At 40.6% G+C, this 15,265-nt stretch overlaps 1 protein-coding gene across 1 annotated transcript in view; it reads right to left on the reverse strand.

Annotated features, from left to right (window-relative positions):
- LOC101859420 (metal transporter CNNM4) overlaps positions 1 to 14,229 on the reverse strand; it is a 68,241-nt gene extending 54,012 nt beyond the window's left edge. Inside the window, exon 1 of the mRNA XM_005102362.3 lies at positions 12,851 to 14,229. Coding sequence (XP_005102419.1) covers positions 12,851 to 14,168 — 1,318 coding nt within the window. The 5' untranslated portion in view covers positions 14,169 to 14,229. The remainder of the gene's footprint in view (positions 1 to 12,850) is intronic.
- Positions 14,230 to 15,265: the final 1,036 nt, after the last annotated feature.

The following is a 15,265-nucleotide window of genomic DNA, read 5'->3' on the forward strand; positions in this document are numbered from 1 at the left end:
GAGAGAGAGAGAGAGAGAGAGAGAAAAAGAGAGAGTTAGAAACATACAGGCAGACAAAGAAAGAAAGAAAAAAGAAAGAAAGAAAAAAAGAAAGAAAGAAAGAAAGAAAAGACATGAGTGAGCTTAAAGGGGCTGGGATGGTACCGACCAGAACCGAGAATACTATCGCCTGTGGCTATCAGACTTGGTGTACGTCGGTTGTTCGGAGGAATTTGAATTTATGATCTTGTCTTGGGTTCGTTTGTATGCATTTTCTATTCGCTTTCTTCCTTTGTGAGTCTTGTCTTTCTTCAAGTTTGCGTAGGCTGCTTGGTAATGATAACAATACACACAACAGTTATTCACGACTCTTAGCTTCAGTCGATATCTCAACTGTTTGGGACACACGCCGCAGAATGAATGAATTCCGCATCGCATGCGAAATACAAAACAAACACAAAAAACAAAAAAACAAAAATCTCAACTCCGTCGACATTACCATACTCTTGCCCTATAACGAACCAAAGGAGAAAACAAAAACAAAAAAGGAATGAGACTATACTATAATATATCAATTCGTTTATTTCACATTTTTGTTCGACAGCCTGAGGGGCATTGGCAGTCATCATAGACATTATCAATGCACAGTCATTTCGTATTATCTCAATTATTATTGGAGAATAAATTAGCCACCACCACAACCACCACCCAGCTTATCCCTACAAAATATAGCTATCCTGAAAAAAGAAGCTTGAACTTGAAGTTCAGCCAACAACCGAGCCCGGAGAAATAAACAGGTTGGTTCCAATTATCGAACCAGACGAGGTCTACCTGGCACCAACTCGGTGAAAATCGGACCACGGACCAGAAGTGCCGTCATCATTCGAAACATTTAGCAAAATCGGATAAGCATTTACCCTGCACTTAACCGTTAGGGTTGTATAAGGTCAGTAAACACGTCCATCTCATACGTGTGGAGAATGACTCAGGCAAAAAAGCAAAGTAGGCACATCGGACTGTTACAGTAGCCCAATAGTCCCATGTAACAAACGCAGGGGCTAAAACCACAAACCGCATTCAAGGCAAGTCCTATATTTGGACAAGACGGACCTCCAAAGAGAAAATCCGATTACGTACCCGGAAAGGTCGGGCTTGGAGGTGAGGTGAGAGAAAGCGGGCCCGGGCTTGCTGAGAATTATGCTACTTCTTCCATAAATTATACAGCGGCTCTCCCAAATGGCACAAGTTGAAGGCCAAAGAGACTAACATAACCCTTTAGGGTGGTTCAACTCACTACCCATAGGACAGCACGTCGTTAGCCCAGTTGGCGGAAGACAGGCAACATTTATTGGAATGTGTTCTGTAATAACCATAATACTTACAACACATACAAGGAAATATGGATTAAACTAAGTTTAAGGTGCCACGTCGATCTGCCTCACTCATAAAAAGAAGAAAACATTAGCAATTAATCGTTCCTCCCAAAAAGTCGAGTCCTTTAAATTTTATTTTTTAATCGTTTCCAAGGAAATACAGTAGGAGATCTGCTATACAAATGGTTCAAGAAGCTTTTGATCAAAATATCTCTTTTTCTCCTACAGATTCGAAAGAAATGTTCATTCAAAGGGGTTTTACTCATGACTTTCAAAATTTACTCCAGTTGACACTTTAAATCACAAGATGAAATGTTTCGCGTTTGTTTCGAGCGTATAGATGTCTGGAAAACATAGAGATATTAAGATGGGATTTTGAATCGTAGTCGGATCACTTTTTACAAAAAAATGCAATTGTGCATGTGGTTTAAGAAAGCAAGAATTGTGGACATAATACCCTATTTATAAATACCAGTTATATATACATATATATATACCCTATTTATATATATATGTATATATACCAGTTATATATACATATATATATATATACCCTATTTATATATATATGTATATATACCAGTTATATATACATATATATATACCATATTTATATATATATGTATATATACCAGTTATATATACATATATATATATATATAAATAAATATATATATATATATATATATATATATATATATATATATATATATATATATATTACATGTATATATAATGTATGTATGATTGATGGCCCATCTCCTGCCTTGTCTTAAAGAAGGCGGGGAGCCTTGGCGATTCCCATTACTACACAAATCCAGAAACACAGTTGGGGATTCGAACCACGATCATTCGCAAAAGTACTTTAGCCCAACTCCACTGAGCGAAGTACGTTCCCAGACATCGTACTTAGAAAAACATTGCAAAAAAGATAGGATAGGATCTCCGCTTTCAAATGACATACTACTGGCCTATTATTATTTCTTCGGGAAAAATACGCACAGCTTTGAACCCAAAGCCCCACCCGTTTAGAAAAACTATACAGCTTCTTGCCTCTTCATTTCATGGTCCACAGAGTCAAAACAAAGAAGCAACTCATCCCATTGCTTTTTCTCGCAAGATGTTATATCCTGTATTCCATGCAGGAGATAAGAAAGTGCAAATTAATATCATATAATATGAGAAGAGGAAGCAAACTAAAGCATACCACAATGTGCTTTCGCAATTTATCATTATAAATCACTCAGCTACCTCTCTTCGGCTTTCATATACTCTCTCTCTCTCTCTCTCTCTCTCTCTCTCTCTCTCTCTCTCTCTCTCTCTCTCTCTCTCTCTCTCTCTCTCTCTCTCCCTCACACACACACACACACATACACACACACACACACACACACACACACACACACACACACACACACAGAGAGAGAGAGAGAGACCACCATGTGTGGTTCGCGCTCGAGGCTATGCAACAATAGCACAAAATCGCGAAGGTTGACACTGTCTCAGTAATTCCTCGAGCCTCGCCGAGGGCAAGTCCTTGACAGTCCGTAGCGTGATGGAAGTAGTAGCGTAAAATTATCCCTTCGTAACCACCAAAGATTGAAACCATCACGAACCCTGAGGGTCGCAACACACAGGCGGTCACCGAAAGGAAATAGGAGCAGACCACACCTAGAGCACCACGAACCACCCGGATGAGTAAAAGTAACTAATTTCAAATGCGGAATTACTCGTATTTCATCCTCCTCAGCTGTTGCCGAAGTCCTTGTCAACTCCTAATCAATCATTTTGCCCAGATTCAAACAAAATATCAATGACTGTGACCTTCAGCCTTCAGCAAGATGCGTGCTGATTATAATAGAAATCTATATATAGGAAGATTGCTAGTCGTACAGCAAGCAACAAGTCGGTAGTCATTACAGTGACATTCTGTCACAAAAAAAGACAATGGCAACAGGTTGAAAAGCGGTAAAAGGAAGTGACCACACCAGTGCCGTACGTGACAGGAAGCGGAAAACGAGAGATGGGGTTTTGAAGGATTTGGGGGGTTGGGGGCGGCTATACAAGCAAGACACGTGTAAAAGCAAACAGGCAAGGAGCCATTTCTCATTACTGGATGTTACTTGATTATTCCACAATTATCCAACTGCCCGCTAGGTCCGCGCTTAGCCCTGACATCAAGCCCGCGCTGTCACATCAGTCTTATGCCTTTATCCGAGAAGAATATTATGAACGTAAGACTTCAAAGAACCCATCCCTCACAATAACCTTTTCATGAAACTTCCACTATCGACGCGCAACATTCAGCACAGTATCTTGAGACATATTAGCTTAAGCCTTCATGTTTTCAAAGAGTCTGTTTTCATGAGTAAAAGGACCTTCTGTAAAAGTGTGTGGAGAGCACGGCGTGAGCTTTGGACACAACAGGGTTAAGTCAGCGCCCGTGAGGCGAACATTAATTTCCCAGGAGAGGACAGGTCTGGGACGGCAAGGTCGAACCGGGGTCACCCAGACAGTAGTGATCTTCTTTAACCTGCAGCCAGCAGTAGGGCCTACAAAGCAAGGACAGTGGCATGTACAGAGCAAAGAATAATATAATACAGTCAAACCTGTGTAAGACGGCCACCCATTGCCAAGGAGAAAAGTGGCCGTATAAGACAGGTGGCCGTCTTAGGCAGAACTGATCAAGTTGAAGAAAATAAACCATTCCAATCTGAAGTCAAAATCGAAAGTAGCCGCATTCTTTCTTGTTTTTGTTGTTGTTGGTTTGTATTTTGTTTGTTATTTTTATTTCGTAGCTGATTTTGCGCAAGAGTAACGATAAAACGAAATACCAGACGAGGAAGACCGAGTACCATGTCAAAGCAAACACATCATGGGTCGCCACCACTCGGAGAACGAGTGACGCGTTCATTTTGACGTCTAGACGTTCAGAGAGTAAGAACGTATAGTTTGACGTCCATTGTTTCTTTGTTACAGACCGGGTAAACAGTGACCACTCATTTCACTTACTATTTGTGTATGAGTTCTGGGCGGGGTTTATGGGTTATGAGGGATCACATGCTTACCTCACAAGCAGCTGAAAATTGGTACCTATTGGTCAACAGTAGGAGGGGCCTACCCAACATGATCGGTTGGAGGGACTACCTGACAACAACGACAATATTACATGTATATATAATGTATGTATGATTGATGGCCCATCTCCTGCCTTGTCTTAAAGAAGGCGGGGAGCCTTGGCGATTCCCATTACTACACAAATCCAGAAACACAGTTGGGGATTCGAACCACGATCATTCGCAAAAGTACTTTAGCCCAACTCCACTGAGCGAAGTACGTTCCCAGACATCGTACTTAGAAAAACATTGCAAAAAAGATAGGATAGGATCTCCGCTTTCAAATGACATACTACTGGCCTATTATTATTTCTTCGGGAAAAATACGCACAGCTTTGAACCCAAAGCCCCACCCGTTTAGAAAAACTATCCGGCTTCTTGCCTCTCCATTTCATGGTCCACAGAGTCAAAACAAAGAAGCAACTCATCCCATTGCTTTTTCTCGCAAGATGTTATATCCTGTATTCCATGCAGGAGATAAGAAAGTGCAAATTAATATCATATAATATGAGAAGAGGAAGCAAACTAAAGCATACCACAATGTGCTTTCGCAATTTATCATTATAAATCACTCAGCTACCTCTCTTCGGCTTTCATATACTCTCTCTCTCTCTCTCTCTCTCTCTCTCTCTCTCTCTCTCTCTCTCTCTCTCTCTCTCTCTCTCTCTCTCTCTCTCTCTCTCACACACACACACACACACACACACACACACACACACACACACACACACACACACACACACACACAGAGAGAGAGAGAGAGACCACCATGTGTGGTTCGCGCTCGAGGCTATGCAACAATAGCACAAAATCGCGAAGGTTGACACTGTCTCAGTAATTCCTCGAGCCTCGCCGAGGGCAAGTCCTTGACAGTCCGTAGCGTGATGGAAGTAGTAGCGTAAAATTATCCCTTCGTAACCACCAAAGATTGAAACCATCACGAACCCTGAGGGTCGCAACACACAGGCGGTCACCGAAAGGAAATAGGAGCAGACCACACCTAGAGCACCACGAACCACCCGGATGAGTAAAAGTAACTAATTTCAAATGCGGAATTACTCGTATTTCATCCTCCTCAGCTGTTGCCGAAGTCCTTGTCAACTCCTAATCAATCATTTTGCCCAGATTCAAACAAAATATCAATGACTGTGACCTTCAGCCTTCAGCAAGATGCGTGCTGATTATAATAGAAATCTATATATAGGAAGATTGCTAGTCGTACAGCAAGCAACAAGTCGGTAGTCATTACAGTGACATTCTGTCACAAAAAAAGACAATGGCAACAGGTTGAAAAGCGGTAAAAGGAAGTGACCACACCAGTGCCGTACGTGACAGGAAGCGGAAAACGAGAGATGGGGTTTTGAAGGATTTGGGGGGTTGGGGGCGGCTATACAAGCAAGACACGTGTAAAAGCAAACAGGCAAGGAGCCATTTCTCATTACTGGATGTTACTTGATTATTCCACAATTATCCAACTGCCCGCTAGGTCCGCGCTTAGCCCTGACATCAAGCCCGCGCTGTCACATCAGTCTTATGCCTTTATCCGAGAAGAATATTATGAACGTAAGACTTCAAAGAACCCATCCCTCACAATAACCTTTTCATGAAACTTCCACTATCGACGCGCAACATTCAGCACAGTATCTTGAGACATATTAGCTTAAGCCTTCATGTTTTCAAAGAGTCTGTTTTCATGAGTAAAAGGACCTTCTGTAAAAGTGTGTGGAGAGCACGGCGTGAGCTTTGGACACAACAGGGTTAAGTCAGCGCCCGTGAGGCGAACATTAATTTCCCAGGAGAGGACAGGTCTGGGACGGCAAGGTCGAACCGGGGTCACCCAGACAGTAGTGATCTTCTTTAACCTGCAGCCAGCAGTAGGGCCTACAAAGCAAGGACAGTGGCATGTACAGAGCAAAGAATAATATAATACAGTCAAACCTGTGTAAGACGGCCACCCATTGCCAAGGAGAAAAGTGGCCGTATAAGACAGGTGGCCGTCTTAGGCAGAACTGATCAAGTTGAAGAAAATAAACCATTCCAATCTGAAGTCAAAATCGAAAGTAGCCGCATTCTTTCTTGTTTTTGTTGTTGTTGGTTTGTATTTTGTTTGTTATTTTTATTTCGTAGCTGATTTTGCGCAAGAGTAACGATAAAACGAAATACCAGACGAGGAAGACCGAGTACCATGTCAAAGCAAACACATCATGGGTCGCCACCACTCGGAGAACGAGTGACGCGTTCATTTTGACGTCTAGACGTTCAGAGAGTAAGAACGTATAGTTTGACGTCCATTGTTTCTTTGTTACAGACCGGGTAAACAGTGACCACTCATTTCACTTACTATTTGTGTATGAGTTCTGGGCGGGGTTTATGGGTTATGAGGGATCACATGCTTACCTCACAAGCAGCTGAAAATTGGTACCTATTGGTCAACAGTAGGAGGGGCCTACCCAACATGATCGGTTGGAGGGACTACCTGACAACAACGACAGCGTGATTGAATTTATGACAGCTCGCCCACAACGCCGAGGGCCAGTGCACAATTTATGACAAAACGTACTGGAGTCACTAAGGTGGCCGTCTAAGACAGGTGTTATTGCTTAGTGTGATAGGGGTTGTGTGTTAAAATAAGGTGGCCGCGGCCGCGACCTCGTTGGACAGGTGCCCGTTTTACACAGTTAAATTATATAGAAAAAACGCAAGGGGGGGAATGGAAAGTGGCCGTTTGTACAGGTGGCCGTCTTATACAGGTTCGACTGTAATAGCAACATTACGCTTCGTTCCACCCCAGAAACAGATAAAAAATACTAAAAAAGCAACTTCTATGAGAAAAAAAATTAAAACCCACTCCACGAGAAAAAATAATGCTCAAGGAGGAAAAAACATACCAAGCATTTCATTATTCAAATATTCTTTATAATGATTAAAAAATTTTGAAGACAATCTAAAGCAAATGCAATAGGAAAATATACCTTGTTACGTGGTAGTGATAAAGTAGCCAACAATTATAGGACTCAATTCAAGAGTTAACAAGCTCATTTCAATCAATATCAGTGTATGCAATCGGAGACTCTGCCTCCCAATTCTTGTAAAACAATAAATACCACATTCATACTGTAAATCTTTCCAATATCAACCTCCCTAGTGTGGGGCTACATCCTGACATGGACCATTCATTAGTTCTCTGTCTTACGAACTAGGTCCTATTGACCAAAGTTTTAAAAATTAGAGAAAACATTTTCTCGCATTCAGAGTTCTGCAAAGTACATATGTTGTGCAAATTTCGACAGTACGTGTGTCATGTAACCATTAACAGTAGGTTGCGGGCTCACAACGATAATTAATTAGAAAAACGGAAAGCTTTAAAAAAAAAAATCAATTATTCCTGCAACGAAATGTGAGAAACAAATACACTGCAGTGGGGTCTACGGTTGTTATGCAAAGTAAGCTAATATAATTTAAAACAAAATTCTAAAATCCCTGCAATACTGTGTATCAAAACATCAAAACTAGAGATTTAACCTTGTGATTTTCCAATGGAAAAATACACTGTGTTGCTTTCTCAGTATAAATTAGTTAGTGTGATCATGATTTCCAAATCCATACACTATATCTTTCCTCATCGATAACTTGAGAATGTTATCACAGTGTGATTGAGTGTGATCCTGGTTTGTTGCTTTCCCAAAGACATCTCATGGCATAGAGGAACATTTATAAAGCATTTATTTTTAGGACCATGATCATACAGTTTTGCAAACCCATCACACGAGGAAGAGACAATAATAATAGTCGAACCTGCCGTGACGGCCACCTGTACAAACGGCCACTTTCCACTTCACCACCTTGCGTTTTTTCTATTTCATTAAACTGTGTAAAACAGTCACATGTCCAACGTGGTCAAGACGACCTTGTTTTATCAACCAAATTTACCAGTCTTGGGCAGCCAGTAGTCTCTCTCATCGCCAGACTCTTTGTCATGAATTTTGAATTGGTCCCTGGCGCAGTTGGCAGGCAATCATTTTTATAATCCATTCACTCACCTGTCATATTTTGTTAGAGAGAACTTTCCTCCAATCTAATGTTTACCCAACTTGACCACTGGGTAACAATCTTTTACAGCTGCTGGTGAGGGAAGCTTGTGGTCCTTCATAAAACCTCTATTATATAAAAGCCCCACCCACAACTCATGCACAAATAGAAAGTGAGATGACTGGTCACTGCTTTGTTTACTTTTAAAATCTCTGTAACAAAGTAACAATGGAGGTTAACATATAAACTTGCGATAGAAACGTCACTCATTCTCCTAGTGGTGGTGACCACCCAATGTCTTTGTATTTTTGCCACGACAATCGGTCTTCATCGTCAGACATTAATAATCGTTTATTTTACCCTTGCACAATATCAGCATTAAATTAAAAAAAGCTAAAAAAAAACAACAACAACAACAATAAAAAAAAAACCTTCCTACACCCCCACCCCCTTTCAGAAAACAAAAAAAAACTTTTGAAATAGTGTTTGGCTATTCTGATCAGTCCCAGTTTGGACCTCAGAAGGGAATGACCTTTCTTTTATGTTGTTCACCTGCCTAAGACGGCCACCTGTCGTATACTGCCAGCTAAATCTCTTTGGCAATGGGTGGCCGTTTTACACAGGTTCGACTGTATTAATTTCTATTTGTCTTGGCTTCAAAGTCTAAACTGTAAACTTAGTGGAAAACGAAACTTTTGTAAAAAAGGAAGAAGTTATAGAAGGTTTAAAACTCAAAACAGTTCTATTTAAATATTTTTTGTCAATTGTCACCGAGTGAAGCGGTGTCAAGTCTGAAAACAACACTATCTTTAGCATTATACATAATGTGTGTCTAATGGGTCAATTTGTTCTGAACTAATTTCATTGGCCAAGCATCCAAAATCTAGATCTAGGCTAGAACTACGGTACCAACTTGGCGTGTTTTCAATGAGACGTACGCCTAGATCTAGGCTAGCCTTAGCCTACACTTTGGTGTAGAACCGGCACAGGCAATTCTAGACTAAGTAGAAGGTCACAAACGCACACAAACTCAAGCAGAAATTCACGTTATATCGGGGAACATAAATCGAGGGACGGGGGTCAGGAAAACACACACACATACACACACACACACACACACACACACACACACACACACACACACACACACACACACACACACACACAGAGGGACAGAGAGGCGAACGCACAACACTGAGGGCTCGAGCACAAAAAGCTAGATCTACCCACCAACGCAAAAGAGCTCCAATTTACTCGGTGGCAATTGACAAAAAGTCAATTTTTGTCAATTGCCACGCGTCACTCGGTGGCAATTGACACATTTAAATATTAGGCCGGCTCTATTTCCCCGAACGTTCGGGAAAATAAACTTGAACTCTATTTCTCCGAACGGTTTCCGTTCTCGAGACTTGTGTAAATACAAGCGAATGGAGTTGCCTGTGTGTGTGCGTGTGAGAGTGTGCATGCATGTGTGTCTGTGTGCGTGTAAGGTGTTAACAGGTTGGGGGGGGGGGGGGGGGGGGGGGCGAGGAGGGTTTTTTTTTTTTTTATGAAGGATTTTAGTTTTTTGCTGGGTGACTAAATGCAAAATAGGTTACAGCCAAGGTCGAGCAGCCTTGTTTTCTCGCAGTACCTTTCGAAGGTCAAATGAAGTATAGTCCGGGAACATTGCCCCCACCACAACTGAAGTATCTGAATATATTCAGCTCTAGAAATAGAATTGGATGCAAAAAATGTTTCTTCCCAGTCCTCACAGAATGGCAGAAAAGGAAAGGATGAGGCCTTTCTAGCAAATTACCCAAAAAATCTCGAGATCGGAAACCGTTCGGAGAAATAGAGTTCAACTTATTTTCCCGAACGTTCGGAGAAATAGTCACTTTGTAAATATCAACCACAAAACACCCAGTGATTATAATTTAACTCATTCGCTACGTGTACTATTAAATTTTCGGCTTGTGGACGAATTCTTTTCGGGAGGGCGAAAAGAGATGATGACTAGTGCGCAGTTCACAGGTCTTTGGGGTCATAAATTCAAATAAATATCAACATACTATTTTACATACCAACATTTTCAGTATGGTTTGTAGAATACATCTGCATTATTTATTTGCGTATTTTTCACTTTGGTTCCTGTAAGAGGCAATTATGCAACACAATTGTGATTGGATGCGGATAAAATTGGAAAATAAAAAATTTATAATCTCAGGTGAAACTAAAAAAATATGTTTGCACCTAGATCTAGTCAAATGATACTTCAAAATAATCATAATAATAATAATGGATTGCATTTATATAGCGCATATCCACTTATGCAATGCTCTATGCATAACTGTATAGAGTACATCCTGTGGTGCGATATACAGTAAGCGATCTTTTGTGGATATCTCTGGAAGTTACAGGTCGATCTTCATGATTTTTTCACCAGAAGTCGTGTGTCTGGTTTGGTGCGCAAGGTTTCTGGTTTGGTGCAACATATCGTCTGGTTGGGTGCGCAATAGTACCATGTTTACAGCTCTAGATCTAGATCTAGCTCTTTTCTGACACTTTTCATCTTTCTCTATCCTTGCCTTGTCTTCTTTTCCTTGCAAGAAGTTCCTGTACTGACCATAACGGAAGGCCAAGGTCAATTAGGCGTGTTCTTTTTGGGAGCTGTGCGCCCCCTAACAGGAGATTTCCTTATACCTTGTGTATGTGTTTTGATAATGGATAAAAAGAAAGGTGCTGTGGACACAAGAAGGGGAAAGAAGAAAACAAGAATAAGACTATACCTAGACTAGTATTTTAGAAGGAAAAGGACAAAAAAGAAGAAGAAAAAGACGTGAAAAGAAGAAATTGAAAAAGAAAGGTGCTGTGGACACAAGGAAGTGAAAGAAGAAAACAAGAATTAGACTATACCTAGACTAGTATTCTTTAAGGAAAAGGGCAAAAAAGAAGAAGAAAAAGACATGAAAAGAAGAAATTGAACATTTTGGAGATTATATTTCCATATTAATTAATTTTGACATGAATACATTAACTTATCATCTTCCAATGGCAATATAATGCATCCAAATGGAAGGAAAACAGTCTGTTTCAGTGCACAATGCAGGTCATAAAGAAATAACTTAATAAGTAAAACAAACAAAGGGCCTAGAAGTCACACTATCAATGCCAAATAGCAAAAATGCTGATATTGCGCACTGAAACGGACTGCACAAATTTGGTCTGCTTAAGTGCGCAACCCTATCTGGCATGTTCCTGGGCATTAAGAAGCAGCCTGCGATAGTATTTATCGATTCTAGTATACATTCTACGATACATTAGAGCTAGATTAGCTAGATGTGCTAAATAATCGACTACTCAAGCGCTTAGTGGCTTAGTAAATTGACCGATACCGGTTACGAAAACCATTAATATGAAGGGGCAAAACTTTCCGACACCGTAGAATCACGTGTGTTGACAGGAACCTCCAAAACGAAAGTGAAAAGCTGCATTCTGCGCATGCTCACAGAAAATGACCTCGTTATCGCTGTTCTTATCCAAAACAAAGCAGGAGACCGGGGGTTGCGCACCCAAACAGTAGCGCGGTGATGCGGGCCTACTCTATATAACAGGAAAATATTGAAAAATGTGCAGTTATTTACATGACATTCCATAATATTAAATTGTACATTTGGATCATAACATCCGATATTGAAAAAAAAAAAAATGCAAATAATTTTGAAAAAAGGATCACAAACAGAGAAAAATATGCGTGTGTATCTTATATGGAATTATTCAGAATTGCATTTGGAATTTAAACCTAGATACATGTCTTGAGTGGTACTTTCTGATTAATCTCACCCAAAAGTAGTGATTTTGGGGGAGAAAAAAATATTTTGACTATTTAGATCTAGGCCTAGATCTAGATCTAGCACTCAAAAATATTACAGTGCACCGGCAATTTGCGTCCAATAGTATCAATATTATAAAGAAGAGTCATACATTTCTTTAGTGAGCAAAATAATGATACATTTTGTTGTGTAAAAGTACTAAGACTGGTGTCTGGGCTATAATTTGGGCTTCGCAATAAAACAAAGTCGAATAAACTAGGAAATAGTGTTTCAAAACTGAATCAAAACTTCCGATTTTTGGTGGAAACGCTTGCTTGACCCGGAAGTCAACATTATAATACTATGACCTTTATTTTAACATGGATATATGTGGATTGGAATAGAAACCAAGCTAAAATTGAACGTCGGCTCGGCGTAGCGAATGAGTTAAAAATAGTAAATGGTGCAGAAAAGCACAGTTCAGTAGTAGGCCTAGGCTTGCAGTCAACAAATACACATGATGATAACAAGAACGCATGCGTAACAAGAAAAAGTACCTTACCATGCAAAAATTCTTGCAGCATAGCATCCAAAGTAGAATCAAAATCCACAAAGAGTGGCTTGTGATCATAAAACTTGCAAATAGTACTCAAAAGGGTGTTGTCATCAGGATCAATAAGAGCAAGATCCTTGGTATTGAGAAGACTCACAATGTTCGTTTTTTCTGCATCATAAACAGGAACTCTTGTGTATCCATGACGCATAATTTCAGCCAATGTTTCGAAATCCAAACACGTGTGTATCTCAAGCATATAAACATCCTCGATCTTAGTCATTACATCTTCCACACTTTTATTAGTCAACTGAAGAGCACCAGAAATAATATTAGCTTCATTGTCATGGAGTACTCTTCTGTCTGCAGTCATTCGAATCAACTCTTGCAATTTTTCCTTATTATAAACTTGGCCCATTTCCTCACCAAGAATTCTATCAAGAATGAGGCTAATTGGAAATGACACAGGGAATGTTACAATCATAAAAATTCTTGTGAGCCAATACGTTTTTGCACCAACAGCTAAGCCATGCCGAGAACAAATTGCTTGTGGGATAATTTCACCAAATAACACAATTCCAACAGTTGACGAAATAACAGCAATTAATCCATTAGTCAAGTTGTCAAAAAGAATAGTGAAAGTACTGTTCACCATCACATTTCCCAACAAGAGTGTGCACAATAGAAAATTGCCCCGTTTTCGCAAAGGCGCAATCCGTTTGGCATACTTTCTTTCCTTCTGAGATCCTACTCTTTCAATAATTTCCAATTCAGTTTGATCAAGTGCCATTAAGCCTAAATTAAGACCACTGAACAATCCAGACAGCACTAACAGAACACAGACTATGGAAATCTGCAGCCCCAGAGGCAGCATATAGGGACTGGTAGGCTCTACTTCATACACAGAAATTGTGAGCCAAGCCTTATTGCCTTGGTGTTGGTACTCAGAATGATTTTGCTTGATTTGCACACAAATGTAATAATTCTCTTCTCCTTCCAGCAACGGAAGGAGTTCAATTTCAGCTGAACCACTGGACCCATCACTACTAACATCAGTAATGGTAAAAGAGCGTGTTTTTCTCAAAGAACCAGCGCATGAGTTTTCGTCCGGAGTGAAAAACATCTTTGACTCCTCTTCCAAACCACTCCCAGTGAGAAGAATTTCTGTTTTCCGGCGAGCCTCCATTTTTAATCTTCCACCGGGTTCTGTAATGGAGTGTAAGTCGGCTGGAAAAATTGACACGACGGTCGGCCCACCGCTCACACATCCCACAGAAACAAAAGTCAACAGAATTAGTATTACAGAGGTCGTCCTGATGCTCTCCATGTTTACTGTTGTGTAGTGAAATGTTGTGCCGAGTTCCGGATGTGGAAACTAGAGTGCGGCCAGGTTTTCACGCGTTTTGGAAAGTCAAGAAAATCAATATGCCATATTGCAATTCAAAATGAATGCAAGTCTTTGAGCCTCGAAGAATTTAAAGACAGCTGAGTCTAACCTCGACATACACCTATTTATGACTCGTACTGGTTCCCACGTTTGCCACACATGTTCACTGTCGACCCCTGAATATCTTGTTTTCTTCTGATTTTCACATTTAAAAAGAGAATAATAAATTTATAGCCACTCACATTTGCTTCGAACAGATTTCTAGCCAGGATGCTCGCGTGCGAGACAACACATAACACAACACACTAGGTCTTTACACAATAAAAGCACGCGCGCGCGCACACACGCACACACACACATACACACACACACTCACAAACAAACACACACACACACACACACACATACAGAGAGAAAGAGAGAGAGAGAGAGAGAGAGAGAGAAACACGAAAGAGAGTGTGGGAGAGAGAGAGACGCATGCACGTACACACACTCACTCACACACACACACACATACACACACACACACACACACACACACACACACAATTAGAGCGGACGGTCATAGTAGCACTTGCAACTATAGATCTGTACATTAGTACGAGGAAAATTTATAATCAAAGTATAATATCTAGCGTAGTAAGAACGCTCCCCGCTGAATAGTATATCAGTTAACATGTGTAATAGCAGGGAATGTGCAATTCGTATGACAGTATACTTGACATGCAACTGTTGCTCTCCCATAATATGTTTCATAAATTTGTATCGTTTTAGGCAGTCAAGGAAAAGCTGACATTTTTACTTTACACATTGCTAACGGATAATATATATCTTGAAGATCTGTGTGCGTGTGCGCATCTGTACGCTGTGTGTGTTTATATGTGTGTGTGAGAATATGCGCGCGCGAGCATGCGTGCGTGCGCTGGACACACGCTCGTACACACGCAAGCGCACCCGCACGAACGCGCACACGCACAGTCACACACACATTACATACAAATACACACACACATGCGTGATCGATCTCCCTCCCTCCC

Source organism: Aplysia californica, unplaced genomic scaffold, assembly GCF_000002075.1.
Source record: "Aplysia californica isolate F4 #8 unplaced genomic scaffold, AplCal3.0 scaffold00322, whole genome shotgun sequence".
Lineage (NCBI taxonomy): Eukaryota > Metazoa > Mollusca > Gastropoda > Aplysiida > Aplysiidae > Aplysia > Aplysia californica.